This window comes from Cercospora kikuchii (genome assembly GCF_019650295.1).
Source record: "Cercospora kikuchii DNA, contig_00009, whole genome shotgun sequence".
In the NCBI taxonomy this organism is placed as follows: domain Eukaryota; kingdom Fungi; phylum Ascomycota; class Dothideomycetes; order Mycosphaerellales; family Mycosphaerellaceae; genus Cercospora; species Cercospora kikuchii.
This window is the reverse complement of record NW_025408590.1, coordinates 1,306,654-1,331,613: the sequence shown is the minus strand read 5'-3', so window position 1 is coordinate 1,331,613 and position 24,960 is coordinate 1,306,654. Positions and strand designations below refer to the sequence as shown.

Below are 24,960 nucleotides of genomic sequence, written 5' to 3'. Positions count from 1 at the left end.
TACAATCCTGCGAGCTGGCTGCGTGAGGCAAATCTGCTCCCAGAAGCCTCTCCAGAAAATCTCTGTCCTCTGGAGTTGCTTCATCAACGGCAAGCACAATCTTGGCCGCTTCAGGCCCGCGACAGCCATGCCGGCCTCCAAGAAGATGGAGCCGCGCTTCAAGACGATCCAGAAGTTCAGTCTTGACTATGCTCCCGTCAGCATCACACAGTATGAATCCACCCGAACGGGCATGCGAATAGCTGTTGTGGATCGAGCTGGACCCAAAGTCGAAGGTGAATTCGCTCTTGCCACCGAGATCAATGATGACTCGGGCTCACCGCATACCCTTGAACACTTGGTGTTCATGGGCTCCAAGACGTACAAGTATACGGGCCTGCTTGACCGATTGTCGTCAAGAGCCTTTTCCACCACGAACGCGGGCACCGCTACAGACTACACATCCTACTCCCTCAAGACGGCTGGCTGGGAAGGCTTTGCGCAGATTCTGCCTGTGTATCTCGAGCACTTGATCGTGCCTACGTTGACTGATGCAGGATGCTACACCGAAGTGCATCACATCGACGGCACCGGCCACGACGCTGGTGTCGTCTACTCTGAAATGCAAGCTCGTGAAAACACCTCATATGATCTGATGGAGCTCCAGCGAAGACGGCTCCTCTACCCAGAAGGTAATGGCTTCCGTTCGGAGACTGGTGGCACAACGCCGGAACTACGACGTCTCACAGCCGACCGCATACGAGCATATCATAAGGAAATGTACCAGCCCAAAAACCTGAGGGTGATTATCACAGGCGACATCGATCACGATGAGTTGCTGCAGATCTTGGACGACTTTGAGACATCGATCGTGGATGATGTGCCCACACTTGATGCTCCGTTCCGCAGACCTTGGGTTGATTCAAAGCCAACTCCAAAATTGACGGAAACCAAAGTGGATACTATTAAGTTTCCTGAAGAAGACGAGTCGATGGGTGAAATCACTATAGGCTACCTCGGACCGAGCTGTGATGACGCTGTTGCGAATGCAGCCCTCTCCGTGTTGATGACATATCTCGCCAACTCTCCGATCAGTGTGCTCGAGAATACACTCGTCGAGCGCGAGCAACTATGCAGTGGTGTCTACTTCGAAGTGGAGACAAGGCCTGACGTTGTAATTTGGTTCGACTTGACTTCAGTGGAGACTGGACGACTACGCGAAGTATACCAGCGCTTCGTCGAGGTCATAAAGGAGACAGTAGCGAAGCCGCTAGACATGACATACCTACAAGACTGCTTGAAGCGGGAGCGAAGGCGCATCACTGAACAGGCCGAGAATTCCGAAGACTTCTTTACTCAGCCAATCATTGAGGACCACTGTTTCAGCGCGCGGGACGGACGATTCCTGAAGGATTTGGAGAACATGAATGAGCTTGACGAAATTGCCAAGTGGTCGGAAAAGCAGTGGAGAGACTTCCTCAAGAAATACTTCGTGGACGCGCATCATGTCTGTGTGCTCGGACAGCCTTCTCACGAGCTTCAAAAGCAGCTAGCGGACGAAGAAAAGGCTCGAGTGGAGGCACAGCAAGGAAAACTTGGGGAGGAGGGACTCAAGCAGCTGGCCGAGAAGCTTGAGCAGGCCAAAGCTGAAAATGGCAAATCCATTCCCGACTCTATGCTCGAGCAGTTCCCTCAGCCGAGCGCAGAATCTGTCAACTTCATCAGCACTGGAACTGCCCGTTCCGGTCTCGCTCGTCAGATGGGGTCTGGCGACAAGGACGCACAAGCAATCATTGATCGCGCCGATGATGGGTCCACAACATTCATTCATTTTGAGCACATCCCTTCGAATTTTGTGCGAATAAAGGTGTATTTCGGCACAGCGAGTGTGCCAGATGAGCTCCGGCCCATACTGAGCCTTTACATCACAAACTTCTTCACCACTCCGGTCACAATAGATGGCAAACGAATCGAATTTGAGGATCTGGTCTCGGACCTCGAAAAGTTCACCACAGCTTACTGGATAGATTCCAGCTCAAGCGGGAGACAGCAAATGCTTGGCCTCACAATGATGACAGAACCGGCGACTTATCAGCAGGCCATCTCTCGTATACGGACCGTCTTCTTCGATGCCATCCACGAACCAGTGCGACTTCACGCGTCTTTGACGAAGCTCTTGGCCGATCTGCCTAGCGAAAAGCGTGCTGGCGATAGCATGGCTTGGGCAGTGAACAGCATGATCCACTCTAATCGATCTGCGAATCGACGTGCTACATCGGCACTCACCAAGACACTGTATCTCAAGCGCTTAAGGAGACTGCTCAAGACCGACGAGAAAGCAGTCATTGCAAAGCTGGAGCAGCTCTGCTCAGCACTCCACAGACCAGAGAATTTCCGCGTGTACGTGGCCGCGGACTTGAACAAACTTGAGAACCCTGTCACGGCATGGAAAGCGCTCACAGATGGCCTCGACGCATCAAAACCTCTCGAGCCCCTCGATGATTCATCCAAGACGCTCTCCGAAGCCAGCAAGAATCCTGGTTCAGCAGCATATATCGTTCCGATCGCGGCAATTGATAGCTCGTACATTGTGCTCACATCTAAAGGCCCTTCGACTTATTCCGAACCGGATCTCCCAGCACTAATGGTAGCCATCGCTTTCCTACGCGCAGTCGAAGGCCCTCTTTGGGTCTCCATTCGCGGTACAGGTCTTGCTTACGGTGCCTCAATTCGCCGTACCATCGAACTCGGCAAGCTCTATTTCTGGATCGATCGCTCACCTGATTGTTACAAAGCCTTTGTTGCTGGGAAAGATGAAATCGAAGGCTATGCGAATGGTACCAAAGAGCTGAAGAAACTCGCTATTGAAAGCGCGGTCGGAGAGATTGTCTATGAAATGGCAGAAGAGGCGCCGACTATGGGTGTGGCTGCAGATGAGAGCTTCTCTGGACAGGTTTTGAGAGGCGTGTCGAAGACGTGGTCGAAGGACATGCTAAAGAAGATTCAAGCGGTGTCCGTAGACGAAGTGCGAGAGTCGATCCGGAAATGGTTGCTCCCACTTTTCGACCCCAGGACTGCGAATATGGTTGTCACTTGCGCTACAAGTATGAAAGAGAAGATGGAGGAGAACTTCTTGAAGGCTGGATTCCAAGTTCAGGTGAAGGAGTTGTCATTCTTTGAGGACGACTACGGACTTGAAGCTCCCGAGGGTGAAGATGATGACGATGATGAAGAAGAGGACGATGACGATGAGGATGATGACGACGACGACGAAAGCGAAGAAGGCGACGACTGATGAGAACTGAAATAATGAGCACTGTGTGTTTATCTTGGTCGCCGGAGAGGCGGCACTTGCGAGAAGGCACTCGCACTCAGAACAGTCAATTGACTGCCTGTATAGAATGGAGAGCATGTCTATACTCAACTCTTAGCTTCTACGTACGCGCCCATCGCCGTGAGAACTATGAACACACGTGGCTACATGCACCGTAGCGCGAATTGAAAGCCAACACCAGGCTACTACAATGCCCACGCGTAACACGCTCCCAACTGCAAGTTGACTTCTCATGGGAATATGGATTGCGCGTCCGGTCACGTACGTTCGAGTTACCTAGCCAATTTGCCGTATGCCTGTGACAGCAAGGCAACCGAGCAAAGAGTGGCTTCGCAATATAATCGCTAACAAGAACAACAACAACACATGTCGCAAATTGCCTCATAGTGAATAGTGTGGACTGCGCGGTCACTCCGAACATGTGAGGCCAGAAAGTAGGCCGCGCCGATGGGCCGAGGATGCTACCTGCATGATGCATTGCTTGCCGTGCGACCCGCCCGCTTCAGCCCTACAGTGCAAGTCTCCAAGCTAGACGGGCTGACAGGTTACGGGTTGCAGGTACCAGTCTTGCAGTGCACTGTGGCGCAACCTTTGGCTTTCGTGCATGTGATTTGCATAGTGTTTGTGCTACGCAAAGTATTGATGCGAAGAGGAAAGTGATCAGAATGGTGATTTCGCTACGCGAGTGCATCTGGTACTTTGCGCGACTTCGCGTGACTTAGTTGCCCAGGAGGAGAAGGAACAGGTCACAGGTCATTCATCGAGCCGTGTTGCTACTTGAGTGCATTACATGCCCGTGGCTCGGCGCAAGACGGGTTACAGGACGTGTGAGGCAGGCGTGGCAGCTGTGGCAGGATCTTCTGACCTGGTGCGCTCTCTGCGCGACCCAGTGCTCTGGTCTCGCTAATTTGAGCGACGCCGGTGTCCGATTTCGAGATCGATGTGGAACATGGGCTCGTGTTGGTTGTTTCCTCAGATCAGACTGGCACGGATGTCTATTTCGGTTCATATGTCGCTACAAGTGTAACTTGATACTGTCAAAGGCGCAAGTGTCGCAGCATGGTGAGCACGACTTCGAGCTACGCAGTCGCAGAATGGTGAGCCACAGCTTCGGAAGTCTTGATCCTGAAGGAGGTGGCCTGCTGAGGCGTATTCGGCTCCTCTTGTGCTGGCCAGAGGACTTGCGGCTACCTCGTGCTGGTCTCCAGGGCTTAGCGGATGTATGGCGACAGTAGTACCATCACACCGATTGGTTCACAGATGTCTGCATGGGCGCTTCCGCGTGCCCAGACAAAGAGACAGGGCAATGTGATTTCACCTGGAAGAATCGGGCCCGGGCACGGCCACTTCCTGAGGATCTTATTCGAGGTATGATGCTAGAGCATTGCTCACATTGCCGTCTTGGAGATGCAAATCAGTGGCAGTCATGGCCCTGCGCCTCATCTGGAGTCCCCACTTGGTGAACTATCGCAGACAAGCGGATGTTGGAGTTCATGCTGCGTTCTCGTATCGCCCTATTCCCGCCAATGCTCGAGCGACGACGAGCCAACATGTCTTGGATCTTCCGTCTCATGCATTGCCGACAGCAGCTGGGCCAGCGTGTATCCAATAATGCGAGCTGAGATGGCGCAGGTACGGGCGGAGAGGTGGTGTTCAGCTTCGGCAATCGGCTCTGCGAGGTGAGGTCAGCAAAAGTCCGAGCGCCCAGCGCAGCATCCTTCTTCCTTCCACGCACTGGAAGGCCACGAAACAGTCATCGTCCTTTCATGCTGCTACATGTCTACACGTCTTTCTGCTGCGCACTGCGCACTGCGCTCGAGCGGCATCGCGGCAGCGTGCAGCGTGCAGCGGAGCGCACGATCACGCGTGCGGCATGACTGCACAATCGGCCTGCACGACGACCTCCCCGATCCTCGCCGTACCCATTCCCAGGCACCCTTCCTGCCTGGGCTGCTGCCTTATCCTCGCCGCCCATATTCACTTGGACGCTTGGTCCCTTCCGCGCCGCTGACTGGCCTGCTACAGATGACGCTCGGTGTCTGAACCTAGCTACTGGTCATTCACTCACTTGCTAGCGGCCTGCGCTGTGCCGCCCGTTCTTCCCCTTCGATGCCTGCGGGATCCTTCACTACATCCCTTCCGGCTAAGTCTGGCATGTCTGGGCCTTTGCCACCGCGGCCACCAACAAATGAAGCATAAGGTCGTCGTAACGATGAGAGACATCTGGATGTCCTGCCCTGTGTGACTGTCGTTGGCTCCACAAGTAGGAAGGCAGCATGTCTTTCTTCAGACCTGTGACTCGGTGCTCCGCCCATTGCTACTGGCGCCCTGCTGAGGCCGCTGGGGGCACGGAGTCAGAGCACTGCCTGCTAAGGCAGAAGAGCACATTGGCCAATGGGACACTCTCTTCTCAGTCCTCAAAGTACATTGATATCTCCAATGCTTACTGACTTCCCATCTCACCTCGAACTTACTATCATAGCACACCACAACCAAGCCAACTTCACTTCAAAGCCAACATACCTTAAGTCTCCAGACAAGAACAACTCCGAGTACCACCCACGATAACCCCACCAAGACTGGTACACCTCAACAGCATCCAGATTGATATCAATATGATGTACAGCCTGGACCTAGAGCGAACAATCCTCAACCTCCCGAACAGCTTCATGGCTGTAGACCCAACCCCTCGAGACCCTCCAAACAGCAACCGCTTCTCCGGATCTGAGACTCAGTTCCGTCGAGACAGCGCCCTCATCTACACAATGGCGTCCCAGAGCCGAGCAAACCGATCCGCTGGCGGACGAAGGGATCCTCAGCCTCGAGACCCTCCAAACAGCCGGCGGGGGATCATGAAGCAACGTGGACGCGGAGCACCTCAACCTCGCGATCCACCAAACAGCCGTCGCTGAGTAGCAAGCGTGCTGCTGAGAGTGACGGCTGGACCGCTGGAATACGCTCTCGACATCTCTTATATGGTGGAATAGACGGCTGCCTAGTCGTTGCATATGACTAGATCAGGCGTCCGACTCCAATCAAACACCTTTTTCCGTATTTGAGAGGAAGGCTCTCGTGGCTCAAATCCTCCCTGACGGCGGCACGACTCATCATAACATTACCGAGCATAGCACTTCGCTTCGCGGCTGCGGCACACAAGTCCTCTGGTAGGATTGTGCTATTAATTTACAAGAAACGGCATAGAAAGGGCGTTGGAATACAGGATTGTCTCACGACTCATCAGGATTTTGGAATTGAAGGCATAGCGCAGGAAACATTTTTGACTTGACTGCAATGTTTCAAGCGTTATGGCAAACCTGCAGAGGGATCATTACTGAGTGAGGAACATTTTAGTCCCCTGCATTACGAAGGAGTTTGAGACTAGACGGGCCAGTTCTCACATCAAGTGCTGAGGGGGAAACACAATGGCAGGTGGCTCATCGGCCATTCATCGAAGAATTTCATGACTGTGCTTTCTTAAATAGATTATTACTACCTGCATGATCGTTCACACGACACGAAATCGAGAAAATTGTAGTAGAAACGCTCGATCTTCACTTTCACACCTTGGATATTGAGTCACAGAAATTGCATTCTAGCATACTGGAGTCGATGCTGCGCCGCCAACGGCAGCAGTACGAGATGACTCGATCTGCAATCCTGCAGGGACAGTCAGCAGTTATCAGTGGTCAATCAGTCACAAGCACACCATGTGGCCGCCAACCGCAAAGCATAATCCTTCGAAATGCGCAATTCCAGTCTCTTGTCGTTCGCCACCTGTCACTCAGTCGTTGTGCGCTCGCACCAACTAGCTCACAAATTGCAAACTACTGTTGACTTTTGCATTGAGCAGTAAGAGAGGGCGGCGGGTCGAGAGATGACGACAGGGGTGGTGCTTCCAGCAAGTGAAGTCGCCCGGATTTGAGGCCGCCGTGGATTGGTGCCTGCAGCTGCAGGTGCTGCTCGGGTCATCAGATTCGCCGGTGAGGCCGCTTTCGCGGCCGCCGCACGGCGTATTTTTTCCGAGCTGTTATGCTTTGGCGAAGGATGAGGTGACACAGGTAGGGTCTCGGAAAAGGATTGCGGCGCAGACTTTGATGGACAGGATATGATACACAGAGATGAACTTAAATGGCAAAAGGTAGAAGGCTTTTTGGTGTCGCGTGTACAAAGTACTGTTACTTTGTTTGTGTGTACCTCAGAGGATTGTTTTTGTACAGGGCTATGCTACAAATTCTTGCCTTCATCTTTGCGTTGACGAGGACAGCTAGAAATCGCTGGTTAGTGGCGGGAACAAGAGGCCCTTCTCCCCTTTGCCGATTTCACAGAACGGGACACCGAAGTTGTCGTCTTTTCCGACTTGACACCACTCCCAGCTTCTCCGATCTTCTGCGACACCGAGCATGTCGAGTTGACGTTTTGAGGCTGTGGGCATGAAGGGTTGGAGCATGATGCCGACGAGCCGGAGAGCCTCGGCGGCCAGGTAGATGCTCCTGTCGATGTCTGTTTCTAGGTCTTCGATGGATGTGCCCGCTTGTCGAAGATCATCGAGTTCCTGGCCTGTGGTGTCGGCCACTGCTGATCGAAGCTGGGTGACGCGAGTCCAAGGCGATTGGTACTGCAGCACGGTGTTTGTGTCGTAGACTAGTCTCATGATCTCCTGCAAGGCTTTGTTTGGCAAGAGGCGAACCATGGACTCATCGACTCGTGATGGGACATCCTGTAACTTGGTGTAGAACTTGGCTGTAGAAGTATCTCCCTCTTTCGAGAGGAGAGGCTCGGTGGACGCCTCCGGTTGTGCAAAGCGCTTGACTGCGCGCTCGACATCCCATCCTTTACCTCGCATGATCCGCGCCAACAGGTTTCCAAGTCCGCCTTGAAGTCCCTTCTTGTACTTCTCGATGATGAAGGCATTGTCGTAATCCGCGTCATCTGCTATGCCACCTTCATGGATGAGGTACCAGCGCAATGGATCAATGCCGAAACGCTCGAGAGCGAAGAATGGATTGACTCCATTGCCGCTGCTTTTAGCCATCTTCTTCTTGCCAAGGGTCCAGTGTGCATGCGTAAGGACTTGTTTATGGATTGGCAGATCCAGCGCCATCAGGAACGCAGGCCAGTATATGCAGTGGAAGCGTACGATATCCTTGCCCACGACTTGCACGTCCGGTGGAAAGCCAGTGGCTGTTTCCTTACCGGGTGTGAATGGGTAACCCACCGCTGTCGCATAATTGAGTAATGCATCGAGCCATACGTAGATTGTTTGCGACTCATCCGTCGGTACTCTCACTCCCCACGTGAGTCTCTCTGCAGGGCGCGAGATAGAGAGATCTTCAAGTCCAGCTTTGACCTGGTTCACGACATCGTCCATCCTTGACTTTGGCACAATGTAGTCGGGATTCTCCTCGTAGAAGCGCAACAACTTCTCGCGGAAGTCACCCAATCGAAAGTGGTAGTTTGCTTCGCTTGTCCATTCGACCTCTTTCCCCGTTTCAATGCTTGCCATAATCTTCCTCCCTGTCTCTGGCTCCACGATGAGATGCACCTGACTAGCAGGATAGAATGTCTCATCAGACACACTATACCAGCCTTCGTGCCTGCTCTCATACACATGCCCTCGTTCCTCCAGCATCTGCCATGCATACTCCACGCCCTCCTTGTGCTCCTTGTCCGTAGTCCTGATGAAGATGTCATTACTGATGCCCACCTGCCCGGCAAGAGTTTTGAACACTTCAGCTCCCTTATCCACGAACTCTTGAGGTTCCATGCCAGCTTTCTGTGCTGCGCGCTGAAGCTTCATGCCATGCTCGTCCGTTCCCGTTAATAGGATAGCCTTCCTGCCTTTCAACACTTGCCATCTCTTTAACACGTCCGCTAGTATCATGGTGTACATGTGTCCGACATGAGGGGCGGCATTGACGTAGAATATCGGCGTGGTGACATAGTATGGCTTCTCATCCTGCTTGCCTATCGAGTTCGAGGTCGCGAGGGTGCGGATCCATGGCTGCTGTGAGGCCAGACGATGTCGACAAGCCCATTGTGGGCGCCATCTTCGGGCTATCAGGGATTGTAGCGGCGTCAATTGCTGCGCGGCAGCATTGAGACGAGCGCGCATGGCGACTGCTGACCGTGAAGCTCACTCACGTCTCGCAGAAACGGAAGGAGCTGTCGAGCTTGGAGCTCGGACCTCCGTGCCGAGGCTGCTGTACATTCTCAATGACCAACACATCTTTCAAGTATACATAACTAAATTTAAAAGAGAGATATGTATCTAGAAGGCTACTTTCGTCACCTGTCTGAATTCGTAAATCATTGAGATATTGAGAAAATCAACACGAACCATCAGACTCAACGCCATGCCTCCTCCAACGCTACCAGAAGAACTACATCTCCACATCTTCACATTCGTTGAACTTCAGGACCTCTGGCTGTCCATTCGTCTAGTCTCAAGATCCTTCAACCGCATGATCGAATCACATATTAAGACCGATACGCTCCCAAAATTCGTCATAGGCATAAATTACACCCTCGGATCCGGCACCACTCATCACTGGTGAGCTAAATCCCAATCGCCTTCCACTCCATTGCTATATGAGCTGATCCAAGCAGGTACGACGTCCGAACAAGTGTATATCTATCCTTCAATGCAATCGACAAGCATAATCCCCAATATGCCCTTTTCAACAATATGACCGTCCAGCCAGAGCCTTTTCACGACCGTGCAATGGAGAAGTGGAACCGGATTGCGAACACGGGATTAGGTGCTGCGACTCAATGGAGGGTGCAGCTGCGTAGCGGGAATCCTCGAACTTGTGAGATGCAATTTGTGAAGTTGCCGAATACGGTGTTGTCACAGCAGGGAGCGTTTTGCGATTGGAAGGAGCTGCTTACAGCGTACTTCCGAGCATGTATTGCTGCTGAGCCTGTCGCTAATGGAGTCATGGAGCTGACTACGCCGGCTTCGTTGCATGCGGCGGCTATTAGCTATGTTCGTGGAGCTGGTTAGTGGATGTCAGCCGATGAGCTGCACTCTGTGGGGAAGAGATGGCCAGTCGAGATGTGGCGCAATTTGCCAGCTATCATGACATTTCGTGGCATTCGGTACCTCGAAAAGGTATGATCTAACTATATCGTATCAACGCGGCTGTCACTCGAGCTTTACGACTGAGAAGCCAAGAGCTCAGCCTGACCATCCACAGCACCATCCGGCAGAGTGGCGCACTTGTCCTTGAAGAGCTTGTCAGCTTGCTTCCAAACACGTGCGTTCTTCCAGTCGTTCAGCTGGAGAAGGCTGGGCAAGAGGGCTGAGCTGAAGGCTTCGGAAGCTTCTCGCGGAAGGAGCGAAGGCAGATGATCGATGCTGATCACGCTCAGTGGCAGCTCGTTGGCCTCTGCGGAAAGCTTGACTGGTACTGTGGGACGATCGAATGTGGTGTTGATGTCGTAAATTGGAATTGGATTGTTTGGGTTCGTGGTGTCGCAAGACACATCGCAGACGACACTGAGCTTGCGGCTGGGCGAGGCGAGCGAAGCTTGGTCGATAAATGGCGGGATCTTGGCCGAGAGGTAGATGCAGTTGACGAACACGTCCGACTCGATGATCTCCTGGTAGGGTCCTGGCTTGGCCTTGGTCTCGTCGATATCCCACTTGATGATGTCCTCAACACCGGCCTTGACGGCGAGGTCCACTGCCCCGCGTCCACATCGGCCAAGGGCACCGATAACGAGCACGCGTGGCAAACGACCAGCCTGAGCCTTGCCGGCTTCGATGTGCTTCTTGACATCATCAATCAAGAGGCCTTCATTTTCGTAAGGCGTAACGCCAGGCAGAGGGGAATCTTTGCCGTGGACAAGTTGGTGTGCCCATGTCATCAAGGCAAGGGCTGCCCCTGCGAATCCAGCGTGCTATATTCCAGTCAGCAAAAGCATCTCATGAGAGGCTGGAATAACGCACGTAGCCAAAAGCAGCAACACGTCTTCCATTTTCATCTTCCAAGAACTCCAGGTCAAGCAAGGTGCCCTTTCCTCTAGGGAATCTTCCGAGCACCTTATCCCAGCCGCCTTGTCCCTTGTAGCAATGCGCAAATTGAACATGCTGAGGTACTTGTCAATACTGAATACGAGTCGAGGGCACACATTTGCAGCTTACTGTATGCTTCAATGGAAAATCCTCCTCTGGCAATTCCTTGAGACCAACAATGATGTGCTCCTTGGGTGCTTCAGTCCAAGACCCAGTGGGCACAAGAGTTGCACCAGTTCCCTCGTATTCTTCATCAGGGAAAATGCTCAATGGTGAGCGCTCGACATTGACAGTGTAGCCAGCTTCAACGAGCTTCTTAGCCACAGTCGGTGTGACCGCCGAACGATGCTCCAGAGGCTTCGTTTCAGCGCGGACGTGCAGGACAGTTCCAGACATTTTGATGTTTCAGTGAGAGATTTCTTGTTATGATGTGACGTTGATTGTGGGAAGTCGCGACTTTGGGCGCGATTAAATCCAATGGCAAAGAGTCAACCTGGACTTTTTGGCCAAGCATTGTGATGACTGGAGCGCCGAATCGGGAGTCGCAATGCCGGACCCTGATTCGTCACACAAGCTCGCACAACAAACGGGGAAGGACATCGCGAACGTGGCAGCGTGACAGGAAGCTATCACATGAAACAACAGAGTAACTAGGGAAGGCGATGAGCCTGAAACGCGAAATCTATCGCAACGCCAAAGAGCCCGTTTACTCGCTACCAATTTATTCTGTATCGACCTATTCATCACTTGCTGTCGAGTCTTGGTCTTCATAACCTAGTCTGTCTCATTCATCGTACATATCCTCGCGACGCACAGTTCCAGCTGAGGTTCTGTCAAGGTATCATTTCTTCCAAAGCTCGCTGTATCCTGCCATTCCGGCATCCAACTCCCATTTTACGCTACGTGAAATCGTCTACTCCACAGTCACAGACTTGGCCAAGTTGCGAGGGAAGTCCACGTTAAGGCCCTCAGCAACTGCGAGCCAGTAGGACATGAGTTGCAGTGGGATGACGTTGAGCAGACCTTGCAACACATCGATGGTTTGTGGAACCTCGATCTTGTCGGTCTTCTCGCCTGGGAACTCCTTGTCGCCAGTGTTGCAAATGACGATAGGGCGACCCTTGCGGGCAATGACTTGCTGGTAGGCGTTGAGCGACTTGGCGAAGATTGGGTCGCGAGTGAGGATCATAACGATTGGCAGATTCTCGTCCACGAGCGCCAGAACACCGTGCTTCAGCTCACCAGACATGACGGCTTCGCAGTGGAGGTAGGAGATTTCCTTGATCTTGAGAGCACCTGTTTTGACTGTCAGTATTGTTGTTGAAGACGTGTTTCAAAGCTGGGGAACTCACCCTCGAGTGCTGTGGCGTGCTGAGCACCACGACCAAGCAGAAGCAAAGACTTCTGGTCCTTGAACTTCATGCACAGCTCCTTGATCTGCTGGTCCATCTTCAAAATCTCTCTGAACTGCTCAGAGATCTTGCCGAGACCCTCCATGATCTCCAAACGCCTCTGCACCTTGCTCGCGCGGTCTTCGGACAGCAGCAGTGCAAACATGATCATGCACACGAATTGAGATGTGTAGGCCTTGGTGGAGGCAACACCAATCTCTGGACCGGCGTTGATGTGGACACCGCAGTGTGTCATGAGGGAAATGCTAGATCCAACAACGTTCACAATACCGACAGTGAGAGCACCACGCTCGAGGCAATAGCGAAGTGCCATGAGCGAATCTGCAGTCTCACCGGATTGCGAGACAAACACGCAAGTGTCGTCACGGAAGACTGGTGCTTGACGATCCAAGAAATCAGAGGCAAGCTCGACTGAGATTGGGATCTCAGTCAGCTCCTCGAAAGCTCCACGCACCGCCATGCAGGAGTGGAACGAGGTACCACAGGCGATGAATATGAGACGTCTGCAGCGACGGATGGTGCTGATGTATTGCTTCAGGCCACCAAGGGTGACAGTCTTGTCCTCCACGTTCAAACGACCACGCATGGCGTTGACGACGGATTCTGGCTGCTCGAAAATCTCTTTCTGCATGAAATGGTCGAATCGGCCCTTCATGATCTCTTGAAGCTCGATCTCCAAAGTCTGGATAGCGCGGACATTGCTAGTGCCATCGGTCTTGGACAAGCGGTGGATGTTGAGCTGGCCCTCGTGAATGTGCGCGATATCGTCGTCTTCGAGGTACAGCACCTTCTTGGTGTGCTCGACAATGGCGGCTGGGTCGGAGGAGAGGAAGAACTCGGTTGGCTGAGGAACGCCATCGTCCGAGAGGAAAGCTCGCGATTGGGAGCGGTGGAGGAGGGATTTGTCTGGCGGTGCGAGGAGGCCGGCGCCGAGCATGCCAGGGCTCTTCCTAACAGCCACGTTCTGGCTCGCTTGCTCTGCTGGGAGGACATCACCGCTGTCACCGAACTCAACATCGACAAAGTCGACCTTCATCTTCTTCTGCGTCTTGACACCAACCACGAGCGGCGAACCCTTACGGGCAGCAACGACTTCGCCAGGGTAGTGCACGCTCTTCATGAGCAGTCCGAAGGCACCTTGCAGCTCCTTGATCACCGCCTTGCAAAGAGTGGTGAAGTCAATGGTCGGGTGCTGGTCGTAGATGTATTTGGCCAATTTCGCAATGGCCTCTGTATCTGTCTCGGTCTCGAACTTGAAGCCCTTGCCTTCCAGCAGAGTCTTGAGCTCCTTGTAGTTTGTGATGATGCCATTGTGCACAATAGCGAACTCCCACTTGGGGTCTGATCGGTGAGGATGGCAGTTGACTCTGCTGGGAGGACCGTGTGTGGCCCATCGGGTGTGTGCAATACCGGCGTGGTTGTCAAAGACCTTGGTCAGGTCTGGCTTCTCTGCCTCGATCAACTCCTTCAGCTTGGCGACCTTGCCCACCTCTTTGAACGCAAACACCTCATTGCGCTTGTCGCCGTCGATGGCGAGACCGGCGGAGTCGTAACCTCTGTATTCGAGACGAGCGAGACCTGAAACACCACGTGGTCAGCGATCAGCGCTTTCAGAGCGACGAAGGAGGAGCTGCTGCTGCACTCACCATTGACGAGTGTGTCGAGAATGAACTTGCGGTCCTTCTCGACCAGGTAGTTGATGTACCCAAAGATTCCGCTGTCAGGAGGTCAGCTCGGCGGTCCGGCGGGCGCAGGACGATGGCATCTCGTACTCACCACATGATTGCGGGTGCAGCTCAAAGAATGCAAGCAGAGTCGTGCGGCGTGGATGACAAGTGCTCCCCAAGGCCGATGTGTGGGTGTGTAGGAGGGAGAAGAGCGGTAAAGAAAGAGCGAAGAGTGGTGTTTGGGAGTGGGACAGGACGAGACGAGCTGCTGCTGCCCTGTTTGCCCAATGATGTATTGTTATATGTACGGAGCTTGAGTTCGAAACGCGAGGGTTTTAACTTAGACTTCCACGCAGCACATCATCAGCCTCAACATTGCTGACGCCCCTATTCTGCGGGTATCAGCGACGACGTCGTCCGATCTATTCTTTGACACTGCATCTATTTTCTCCCATGCTGTCTGCTCGTCTCGTTGCTGGCTACGCAACCAGCAGCTTTCTTTCGTGCCGTTTCCAGCGGATACGCGCCACCTGCCACTAGCCCGGTACCTGCGTCCATTAATAGCATTGGTGGGCCGTCCGCTGCTGCCAAGCCATTTTTTCGCCAGTGTTTTGGCCACCGCAGCAACGCTGTTGTCCTCGTGCCTCGTGTTCACAAGCTGCTCGTTTGTGCCGCTGTCCGTTTCGTGAGCCCGTTGCCATCGGCCATAGGAAGGGTCTGACGTCGGAGCGAGCAATGTGGACCAGACGCGCATCATGGGCGGTGACGAGCCGGACCTGACTTTTGCCCACCTCACCGCCAACAGCGATTGCAGTAATCAGCTCTGGCCTGGCTCGGAACATGTGGCTACAAATTCTTTCGATAAAGCTCTATGCTGTGCTGATGGCATGATGGGCCTGGCCAGACTGCTCGCTTAGGGCTATCTCTAGCGGAGGAATAGGATTAGTGAGGCCGCATCTGACAGCGGTATTGTGCGATGGCTGTGGCTGTGCAACCTCAAAGGGCGGATAGCGTAAGCTCGGGCGTTAGCATCAAGCAGCAGCACTGACCGCACTTACAGTCGATCTGCCAGGTTGTTCTCAACAGCACGAAGCGTGTGCATTGCTCAATGCGATATGCAGGGGACAGCCACGCCCTGCAGGCATTGCATGCAGAAGGTTCGATCAGAACTGCAGAGCAGAAGGATCACCAGACTGCAAACTGCCAACGCTGCTGCATGCCGAACGGAAAACACAGGCGTCAGCGAATTCGATGGATGCTGGTATTGCTGAGATCGACCAGACGCTTCTACCCAATGTCAAGAACCTATGGCTCCTCGCCTTCGCCGGCCGATCCTCGTCGATACGACGCAAACTCGCGAATGTGTTCGATATCATAGCCTAGGGTGGCACGTGAGGCTCGACGTGGTCCTGTGCATGTTATTCGATTCTGCAATGCATCGTGCCGTGGACGGTAAGTCACAAGCTGGTCAAGCTTGTGAATCTGACCGGGTTCCAGACGGTGTTGCGTGAGTGAACCTCTGGTAGGGCACCAGTAAGCGTGCTGCTGCTTCGAGGCAATTGCCTGTTGTGCTCGAGCAAGAATTTAGATGCACGATATTGAAGCGCACAATCCAGAGCCAGAAGCCTCAATGATACAGCAACGGGTCGAACGTGATCACTGTGGCAGCTTCTAGAGACCGTTAGAGTTCCAGACAACTTTTTGCTGCACATGCAAACGAGGAAGACCTCCACCATTCGAGCGGACGAGAAGCCGTCATCGTCGCTGATCTCATTCGCGAGATCCGGTTCCAGCCAGAATGCAGGGTGCTGTTTGCTGCGCTGATTGAACGCGTGCCTGCCGTATCTAAAGGCGAAGTCAAACGGCTGGCTGGCTGCCTGCCTCAGTCAACCAACGCGGCGGCACACTCACATCACAGCCTCAGACTGCCTGTTTCGACCACCACTACCACTGACTCCACACACGCGAGGGTCGCGCATCGCGTTCACACGCCGGCGACTCTTCCACTCGCGCACAAATCCACCTTCCTGAAGTCGACCATCGCTGGACGACCTCCACCACCCGCCGCGGCCATGCAGCGGTTCACTGTCGCCATCGTCGACTCCACGACACCTGGTACGGCTCTGACACTTGCTGTGCCTTTCGACTCAAGTGCGCTGGTGTCCGCCTTCATTGAAGAGCTTTTCAGACGCGCCGCAAAGCAGGGCCTGAAGCTAGCACCAAGCACGCACATCGCCGCGCTCCATCTTGATAGCGAGACTGGTCAGTATTTCCCTTGCAGTCGTATCAAATCACGCACATCCATGACTGACAGCTCACAGGTGCCATCATCGATCCCGGAGACCTCCTCTCCGACGTGGTCACCGACAGCAGAAATGACAAGATTTTTGCCGTCTTCACCAGACAAGGAGCGCCGCACTCTGGCTCTGACACTGAGGGCGTTCGTCACCAACTCGAAACTAGCCGACTCGTGAGTGGTGACGATGGCCTGGTCATTCGTTTTATCACACCGAATCTGGCGAAGAAGAGTAGACTTTCGTTGCCAACAGTCATCATTTCCAAGTCAGCTACTGTCAAAGACCTGCATAAGCTTGCTGCCCATCATTTGGGTCTACCGGCTGCCTTCGCCGAGGAGAACATCACCAACGAGTGCAACTGTAACCTTGTCAAGCAGATCTCTGAGGTTTCAGGCCCGGCAGACAAAATATTCATCGTCCATGGCAAGAGCATAGTCGAGCACTCGGACCTTCAGGACTCGTCTGAAGCTGCCGTCAACATTGCAATTGAATCGGCCACCAAGGGCGCAGGCTCCGCGGAGAGGAAGATTGTTCGACACGGAGGTGAGCTGCACCTCGGACGCTATTCGCGCCCGCCAGTGGTCGCCATCTGCTCCAAGTCACGGCACATACCACTCCATGCTCGCGTCGATGACGAGGATACCGCCAGTGAAGATGATCTCAAACACCACGTTGTTGATCTACACACTTCGGAGCAGCCAATATGTGCCTCCATTATGAGCTGCGAGCTTCACAAGACAGGATTGCTGTATCTGGCCAAGGACGGCGTGATAGACATATTCGTTGTTAACCGCACAGCAGCTGGGACCGCATCTGCCACGATTGGGCGTAGTGCCATCTTCCGCGCTCGACCGCACTGGGAACCGTCCATCTCACAGAATCCGCGAGGAATCGCCATGTTCCTCTCTTCATTGCGCGTATTCACCTCTCTGATCTCTGCCGCCGATTCCGACAGGAGAACGAAGGACGCTGTCCTACATCTGATGGATCTGATCTCGAAGTTCCCTCCGTGTGTGCGCGCTTTGTTGCTTCTCATCGATGGCAAGACCGTCTCGCCTCCGGAGAGCGCAGCAATTGCTCACGCTGTCTACGAGGCACTTCATAGCGCCCTCATACCCACTGGTATAATTGGTTCAGACACTAGTAGGGTCTTCGAAGGCTCTCGCTTGCTCTTTGGATTCATTCTCGAAAAGGCTAGAACGACGAAGCTCTCCTCTTCCACAGCTGCGGATGATGATTTGCCCTATCTCGCATCTTTGGAATCGTTCGACGTCAGAGATCTGAAGACAGGCGAGGCTGTGCTTCATCCAGTTCAGACAAAGTCCGGCATTTTGGAACGCTCTCTGTTTTCAGCTTTCGACGAAGGTGGCGTGCTTGCACACAGCCATCTACAGCCGCGTCTTGCACAGATGGAGACCCCTTCTGCCATTGGACGTCACGCACTTCTGGCTGGCGGTGCGAGTCCTGCAGTATTGATTTTCAATGTCAGCCGCCTGATGGCAGATTACCGCTATCCTGACGCGGGTCACCCGCAGGGCGCTTTTGACGCAGGCGAGCTGTCCCAGCTGAGCCACTTGGCAGAAGTGGCTGCTCGTAACCAGCTTTCTGTTCACAGACCTACGCAACTGGCTTCGGCGGTAGCACCATGCCTTACGTTCGTTGCAATGCTCACCTCGCTGTCTATACTGGACAACAAGCCTGCGGTGCCCCCAGAGAATCGAATCTTGTTTTCCGGCCCTCGCAGGGAGAGAGCACTATGAACACGACTGTCGTAGAGCAGCTCATCGCTCCGATCATCAAGCAGTACGAATCGGACGGCTCTGCTGTGTTTGACTCCTTCGGAGGCGCCGTGCTGAGGCGCCTGCAGGCGCCAGACGAGATGCTGTTCTTTTGCGTCGACACGAGCGCTTCGATGCGATCGTCCAGTGACTTCCGCGAAGTGAACGAGCAGCACCCAGATCTTGAGCCAGATCTCTGTGCACAGGACATCGTGGATGCCAACGTCTACACCACCGTGACGTTTGACACGATGAAAGACTGTCTGAGCAAATACGAAGCGTTCAAAGACATGTTGGGTATTCTCGCCTCCAAGGCTGACATCCAAAAGCAGCGCTGGCTGGCCTCTGAAGTTATTGACATGTATCGAATGCTCCTCGATAATGACATTGTCGCAAAGCACGAACGCATGGCTGATGACAGAGAGAATGCGCGAAGTCATTTCGCCCGTCAAGCCATCATCGACGCAGAATCGACGCTGAACGGCCTGAAGGCGCAATGGGCAGGCTGCCAGACACACCACGAAGCTCTTCAAGACTTCCTCATCTATCGTGCGAACAGCTCTGCCGATATCAATATGGACTGGTATTGGAGTGTAGGAAACGATGTTCCAGCCCGCGCGCCCCCAACTCGTCTTCCTACCCTTTCGGAGGAGTTGGCGAGTGTGCCGCACGAACTTCGGTGCCCTATCTCCTATGCCTTATTGGAAGATCCTGTGCAAGCCGTCGATGGGTTCACGTATTCGCGCTCAGCCATTGAGCAGTGGTTTGGCGTTCGAACATCCTCCCCAAATGACAGGTCTACCTTTGCAATCTCAAGCTTTGGTTGCCAATGATGAGCTGGCTTCTGCTGTCATCTCGTGGATCCGTGGAGCCGATATGCAAGAAGCGTCCCAGCCGCCGGCTAAAAAGGCTCGCCTTACTCTGCCAGAACAGCGTGCGAAGATCACTTTCCTCAGTAAAGATGGTGCTTTCGACCGGGAAATCAACTCTGAGACAACTGTAGCAGACCTGTACCAGCTGGCGTTCCGCGGCTTGAAAGGCCGTTTTATGGCATTTCAGCTTGCGCTGCACGATTCTACCGCTGTTGACCCGTCGCCTTCATTGGCACACTCACACAACATCAACGATGGGGACCAGATTTTCATACGCATTGCGGACGAGAACTCAACCACAAGTGGCGACTCTTCCCACTCAGCCTCTGGAAGTGGTCAGGCAGATGATCACGCATTAATAAAGGTCTATCGTCACGAGGAAGTGAACTTCTCATTCTGGGTGCCACGCTCGACTTCTGGTACGACGCAGTCCATCATCTGGAAGTACTGGCGCTACCAGTATCAGACCGTGGGATGGCTCGGCCTTCGAGAGGTCCAGATCTGGACTGATCTACACAGCAATGGGGATGGCTTGAAGACTGGTATGCCTCGCAGCCATACTGTTCCTATGTCCTGGTACCTCAAACGCACTTCGTGCAATGGCAAACTCGAAGATGAACCGCTTTGTGGTGAAGAAGCTACGACACGAAATGGTCAACCGAATGATGCTTCCAAGCCGCTGGTCATAAAAGTGGACGTCCAGGCCATCCGCAAGTCGTCGAGCAGGCAAGCAGCGGACCTCGAGCCGCCTCGATGTCCTCAAGCAGATGTTTGAGGCTTACATCAATCGTTCGATTGCATATGGGTATAAGGTGCACATGGGACTTGTCACTTTCGACACAACCGCCGCAGTAAAGACCTCGCCAACCCACGTGATCGAAAACTTTCGGAACGCAATCTCGAACATGGTGGCGGATGGAGACACCGCGCTGTGGGACGCAGTAGCACTCTGTCACGACCAGCTGAACCAATATGCCGAGAAGTACCCACAAGCTAAGAAGCGTATTGTCGTCATAAGTGATGGTGGCGATACCAAGTCAGTCTTCAACAATCCAGCTGCGCTGACCTTCAACCTGCGGAAGGACAAAGTTGTCGTTGACTCGGTCTCTCTGGGCAATGCAGATAGTGTGGACCTGCGCACACTGTCACAACTCACCGGCGGATATCGCTTCAAGCCGAGTTCACTGGTGAATGCACTGTCAATGGTGGAAATGGAGCCTTTCCTCTCATTGCTCGAGCGTCCAGAATCTGCTTATGCCATTCCGACAGGTGCCCCTACCTTCCTCCCCGCTTTCAAAGGCTTCTTTGATGCGTATAGTGAGTACCGGGTGCGCACAACGACTGTCACCGGCGACAATTACCCAGCCAGAAAAGCCCACGCGAACCTTGAAGACGACTTCATCGAACTGGCAGCAGCATCTATGCGTCCAATGCTGACGAGCCAGAGCTCCGGCCGCAGCACTTTCTGCACCACTCGCCTCATGAACGAGATGAGAGCCATCGCGTCTGGCTACGAGCAACGCTCCTACGACGTCTACGTGTCAGAGAGCGACATGTCCTTCTGGAAGTGGTCATGTCAGGCCCTGAAGGCAGTCCATACGAGCACGGCACATTCTTGCTGTATTTACACGCTGGTGACACATACCCTACCTTCGCACCCGAAGCCCGTTTCGTCACCCGCATGATGCACCCAAATGTCAACGCTCACGGCCGGATCTGCCACGCTCTTCTATCGCGCGACTGGACTTCCGACATCAGCATGACCATGCTGCTCGACACGATCTTCGGCCTTCTCATGCAGGCAGAAGTCAGCGATCCGATCAACACTACCATCGCTCTTGACTATCACCATGATCAAGTCGACTTCGCAGAAGAAGTTCGTGCTCATGTTCGCAAGCACGCCTCAAAGACTCGTGAGCAGTGGAAGGAGGAGTTGCTGGGAGAGGATTAGTGGCAGCTTCCGAAGGTGGAAATCATTGCGGGCTCCTCGGGTTGGCCCAGCACGACCGTTGACAAAGGTGCATTTACCAAAGCCACGAATACCTCCTGCCTGCGAGCGAAGTCTTTGCACGGAGGACACGAGATGCTTTGATGCCACGCGATGGGCACACGCACAGTATGAGTTCGGAGAGGATAGTAGCTGAGCCAGTCTGATCACACAAACTAGATAGAAACTCTCAACGCTGTTACTTCGAACGACGTAGTTCCTTCCATCACCTTTCCTCGCGCTCGTTGTCTCGCGTCGTGACTGCAACAGCCTTCTGTAATCTCAAGAGGCAGATAGGCAACGCACTAACAACATGACCGCAGGCATCTCCAACCAGTTATTCGAGATCATGGGATGGAGCAAGTCGAAGTAAGCAAAAACAATCAATTTCGCGCAAGCTAATGCTATGGGTATCACACGTCATTCCAGCTCATCCCTCTCGTAATCTATCGTCGCTCCGTGGCGCATGCCGTCTTCTCTTCTCTCCGATGGGTCTGTCTCGCTTATACTCATCCGTGCTGTCTCTTCTATTGAGATCCATCATCTTGAGAACCCCAGGTGCCAATCAAGGCAATCCAGCCCCCTTCTCATGCAATGTTGGAAAAGTCAAAGGGGACTCCCGTGCGCCGGACAACCATGATGCGCAGAATATTATGATACAATGCCTCCAAGACGCCAAGTCTGTGCTGTTGAATTTTAGCAAAAGACCTTGTAGACTCGTTTCCAGGTCGGCCAGGTCGCGCGCTCGGCTCTTTCTTCGTCGATGAGCTCGGCGATGTTGAGGTCGCGGATACCAGCTAGAGAATGCGTTAGCATGTGCCAAGAGATTACCTTCTGAAAGATGACAATGACTTACTATGCAAGTCCATGTTATGGCTCCGAATGATCGGTGTCCTCATCCAAATTTTGTAAACGATGTACGTGATGATGACAACAGGAGCAGCCAAGTAAGAGAGGAAGAAGCCCTGAACTCGTGCGGTGGTGGAAAGACCGCCGTATTGGACGGGCCAAGCAGCGGTCCAAAATTGTGTGGCGAGCACCAGTACGTTAAAAAGGAACCCGATCCATGACCCAACAACACCTGGCTGTGACGTAAAAGCCAGTTCCGAGAGACTGTGGCCTTGGCGTTTCCAACCAGCGCGGAATCGAATGTGGGCGAAACAGATGCTACCCCAAGTGAAGATAGAGGAAAGTCCTGATAATGCCAACATCCAGTTGAAAGCCTCGGTCTGCTTGTCAGAACCTGCAAAAAAGGCAAGCAGGCCGAGAACGCTGGCAAGTCCAATGGCCACGATTGGACGACCTTTGCGGTCAATGTAGCCGAGTATCTTCGGTGCTTGATTCTGGTCGGCCAAGGCAGCGAGCGTTCGAGAAGATCCATAGATTGAAGAGTTGCCAACAGAGAGGACAGCAATCATGATGACCACGTTGAACACAGAAGGCAAGCCGCTGATGCCCGCGTTGACGATAGAGATGACAAAGGGCGAAGCCTTGGCATCGTAACTCGAACTGCCATTAACAAGTCGTTTGTCATCGTAGGGTACCAAGAGTCCGACAATTGTCAAAGAGACCAGATAGAAAAGGGCAATTCTCCAAAAGACTTGTTTGACGGCCGTCGGCAGGGACTTCCTAGGATTCTCCGTTTCAGCAGCCGCCAAACCGACAAGTTCTGTACCAGCAAAAGCGAAAGCCGCGGTGACAAAGACGGAGCAAAGGCCCTTGAAGCCATTCTTGAAGGGGCCAGGATGGTGCCAGAATGTGCCGCCAATGTAGCCTCCTTCGTTTACGAATGCGTAGGCGTCGGAATATTGGAGCAGGGCTTCCGCTTCTGGCCCTCCAGGGCCGCCACCGCAATTCAAAATGATTCCCAAGAGAATGTATCCAACGATGGCGATGACTTTGATGATGGCGAAAACGAATTCTGCTTCGCCGTAGCCTTTTACGCCGAAAAGATTAATCACGACAATCATGACCAGGAAGATCGAGACCCAGGCATTGTTACTGATGCTGCCGTCACTCCAGTATTCAATGGTGATTGTAGCAGCCACAATCTCTAAAGGCAATACAACGAGCCACTGCATGGCGTAGCTGCAGATGATGTTAGCAAGCAGCTTTGTGGTGATTGAACCAAGTTCAACTCACTTCCAACCCATCGCAAACCCCCAGGCAGGGTCGATGAAGCGAGTCGAATATGCGGAAAAGGAACCAGAGACGGGGAAAAGCACGGCCATCTCGCCCAGTGCATGAACTGTGCAGTACATCATGATTCCAACGAGGGAAAATGATACGAGAAGTGAAGCCGGACCGCCCGTTGCCAATGAAGAGCCGGAACCCACGAAAAGACCAGTACCTATCGAACCTCCAATTGCGATCATTTGCAAGTGACGACCCTTCAAACTCCGCTGTAGAGGTGAAGTCGCTGTGCCCGCCGCTGCTCCCTCAACGTCGAACACTCGTCCATCGGCGCCGATTGTCCCTCTTGGAGTGGCGTGTGCATTCGGATCGCGTTTGAAGCTTTCGACGAACCTCTCTGTCCATTTTGGCCGGTGCTTCATGTGCTCGCCACATTCTGGAAGGCCTGGCGAATCCTCCGAGGGCGAGTATTCCATCTTCATCTGCTTCTCCTCGTGCCGGTCCATGGTGAAGCGAATGGCGACTAGCTAGAAGTGGCAAGGATTCCAAGTGAGCGTGAAGCTCCACGGAGCGAGGTCCAGTCGTTTGTGTCGAGATGTCCAACGAAGAAGTGCTGCTCAGGCCGGAGAATGAGACAAAGCCGCTGCGGACCCTGGCGGCGAATGTCGTTGTCCTGCACGCAACACCGCACACAGCGTCGAGCCGTTGCTGCTAATATGTAGCGGAGAATGTGTGCGACCAGGCACGGCAGCAGTGAGCGCGCGCAGGTATATGTAGACGGCGCGGTGTTGAATGGCGGGCGCTCCAGGTCGCCAAATTAGAGTTGGCGTGAAGAGTGGCCGCTGAGGTCCAGGGACGGGTGACGGGGGCGAGGGCAGTGGTCGTCGTCGGTTCGGCGCCGCTGCCACCAGCAGCGAGTCAGGCCCGGAGCGCGCAAGGATCTCAGCGAGCGCGCATCTGTTGCGACTCCCTCTTCCAGTGGCTGTCGGCTGTGCTGCTGTGATATGTCGTGCAACCGCAAGGCGCCCTTCTGCCCATTCGTTGGCCACGCGACATTTTAGCGCGAACTTGGCGCCGCCGATCGCCAGGGAAGGAACGGCCCTGCGTGCAATTGGCCGGTCCAGACGCCGCTTGGAGATAACGCTTCTTCGTATCCTCCAGCATCCGAGCTGATATCGCACGCACGCAGAACGAGTGAGAGAAGGGAGAGCGCATCCTCATGTCACGGGCTGACACAGTCCTGCTGGCCTCGCTTCCACCAGGAGCCCCCGCCCGAGCGCCCATCACACCGCAGGCTGAATCGGCAAGGATCTCTCCAGGACGGTAACACGAGTTCGTACACTCGACACTGCTCTTCTGGCCGCCAGCCGAGACACGGACGGCGAAGTTGGATCGCAGATGGTTAATCAGGATCGTAGGAACCCGCGTTGTCATCAGTCCGAGACACTTTCGCTCCTTCATTCCGAGTTCTTCTTCACAGTCAC

At 53.7% G+C, this 24,960-nt stretch overlaps 8 protein-coding genes across 8 annotated transcripts; 4 read left to right on the top strand and 4 right to left on the bottom strand.

Annotated features, from left to right (window-relative positions):
* Positions 1–127: 127 nt before the first annotated feature.
* On the top strand, positions 128–3,274 carry CKM354_001263400 (uncharacterized protein; the record flags this gene model as incomplete). The annotated part of the gene is made up of 1 exon (XM_044808156.1): positions 128–3,274. One exon carries the CDS (start codon positions 128–130, stop codon positions 3,272–3,274), a length of 3,147 nt encoding a protein of 1,048 aa, XP_044664091.1.
* Positions 3,275–7,577: 4,303 nt separating this feature from the next.
* CKM354_001263300 (methionine--tRNA ligase MSM1) lies at positions 7,578–9,425 on the bottom strand (the record flags this gene model as incomplete). The annotated part of the gene is made up of 1 exon (XM_044808155.1): positions 7,578–9,425. One exon carries the CDS (start codon positions 9,423–9,425, stop codon positions 7,578–7,580), a length of 1,848 nt encoding a protein of 615 aa, XP_044664090.1.
* Positions 9,426–9,666: 241 nt separating this feature from the next.
* CKM354_001263200 (uncharacterized protein) lies at positions 9,667–10,316 on the top strand (the record flags this gene model as incomplete). The annotated part of the gene is made up of 2 exons (XM_044808154.1): positions 9,667–9,863; positions 9,920–10,316. The coding sequence occupies 2 exons, from the start codon at positions 9,667–9,669 to the stop codon at positions 10,314–10,316; spliced, it is 594 nt and encodes a 197-aa protein (XP_044664089.1).
* A 152-nt stretch (positions 10,317–10,468) lies between these two features.
* CKM354_001263100 (saccharopine dehydrogenase (NAD+, L-lysine-forming)) lies at positions 10,469–11,726 on the bottom strand (the record flags this gene model as incomplete). Its single annotated transcript, XM_044808153.1, has 3 exons — positions 10,469–11,215; positions 11,265–11,405; positions 11,460–11,726. The coding sequence occupies 3 exons, from the start codon at positions 11,724–11,726 to the stop codon at positions 10,469–10,471; spliced, it is 1,155 nt and encodes a 384-aa protein (XP_044664088.1).
* A 517-nt stretch (positions 11,727–12,243) lies between these two features.
* Positions 12,244–14,523, bottom strand: CKM354_001263000 (glutamine--fructose-6-phosphate transaminase (isomerizing) GFA1; the record flags this gene model as incomplete). The annotated part of the gene is made up of 4 exons (XM_044808152.1): positions 12,244–12,626; positions 12,683–14,320; positions 14,389–14,459; positions 14,519–14,523. The coding sequence occupies 4 exons, from the start codon at positions 14,521–14,523 to the stop codon at positions 12,244–12,246; spliced, it is 2,097 nt and encodes a 698-aa protein (XP_044664087.1).
* Positions 14,524–16,481: 1,958 nt separating this feature from the next.
* Positions 16,482–20,131, top strand: CKM354_001262900 (uncharacterized protein; the record flags this gene model as incomplete). The annotated part of the gene is made up of 4 exons (XM_044808151.1): positions 16,482–16,671; positions 16,731–18,343; positions 18,451–19,067; positions 19,246–20,131. 4 exons carry the CDS (start codon positions 16,482–16,484, stop codon positions 20,129–20,131), a joined length of 3,306 nt encoding a protein of 1,101 aa, XP_044664086.1.
* A 130-nt stretch (positions 20,132–20,261) lies between these two features.
* Positions 20,262–21,307, top strand: CKM354_001262800 (uncharacterized protein; the record flags this gene model as incomplete). Its single annotated transcript, XM_044808150.1, has 2 exons — positions 20,262–20,673; positions 20,802–21,307. The coding sequence occupies 2 exons, from the start codon at positions 20,262–20,264 to the stop codon at positions 21,305–21,307; spliced, it is 918 nt and encodes a 305-aa protein (XP_044664085.1).
* A 732-nt stretch (positions 21,308–22,039) lies between these two features.
* Positions 22,040–23,982, bottom strand: CKM354_001262700 (uncharacterized protein; the record flags this gene model as incomplete). Its single annotated transcript, XM_044808149.1, has 3 exons — positions 22,040–22,140; positions 22,200–23,431; positions 23,486–23,982. The coding sequence occupies 3 exons, from the start codon at positions 23,980–23,982 to the stop codon at positions 22,040–22,042; spliced, it is 1,830 nt and encodes a 609-aa protein (XP_044664084.1).
* Positions 23,983–24,960: the final 978 nt, after the last annotated feature.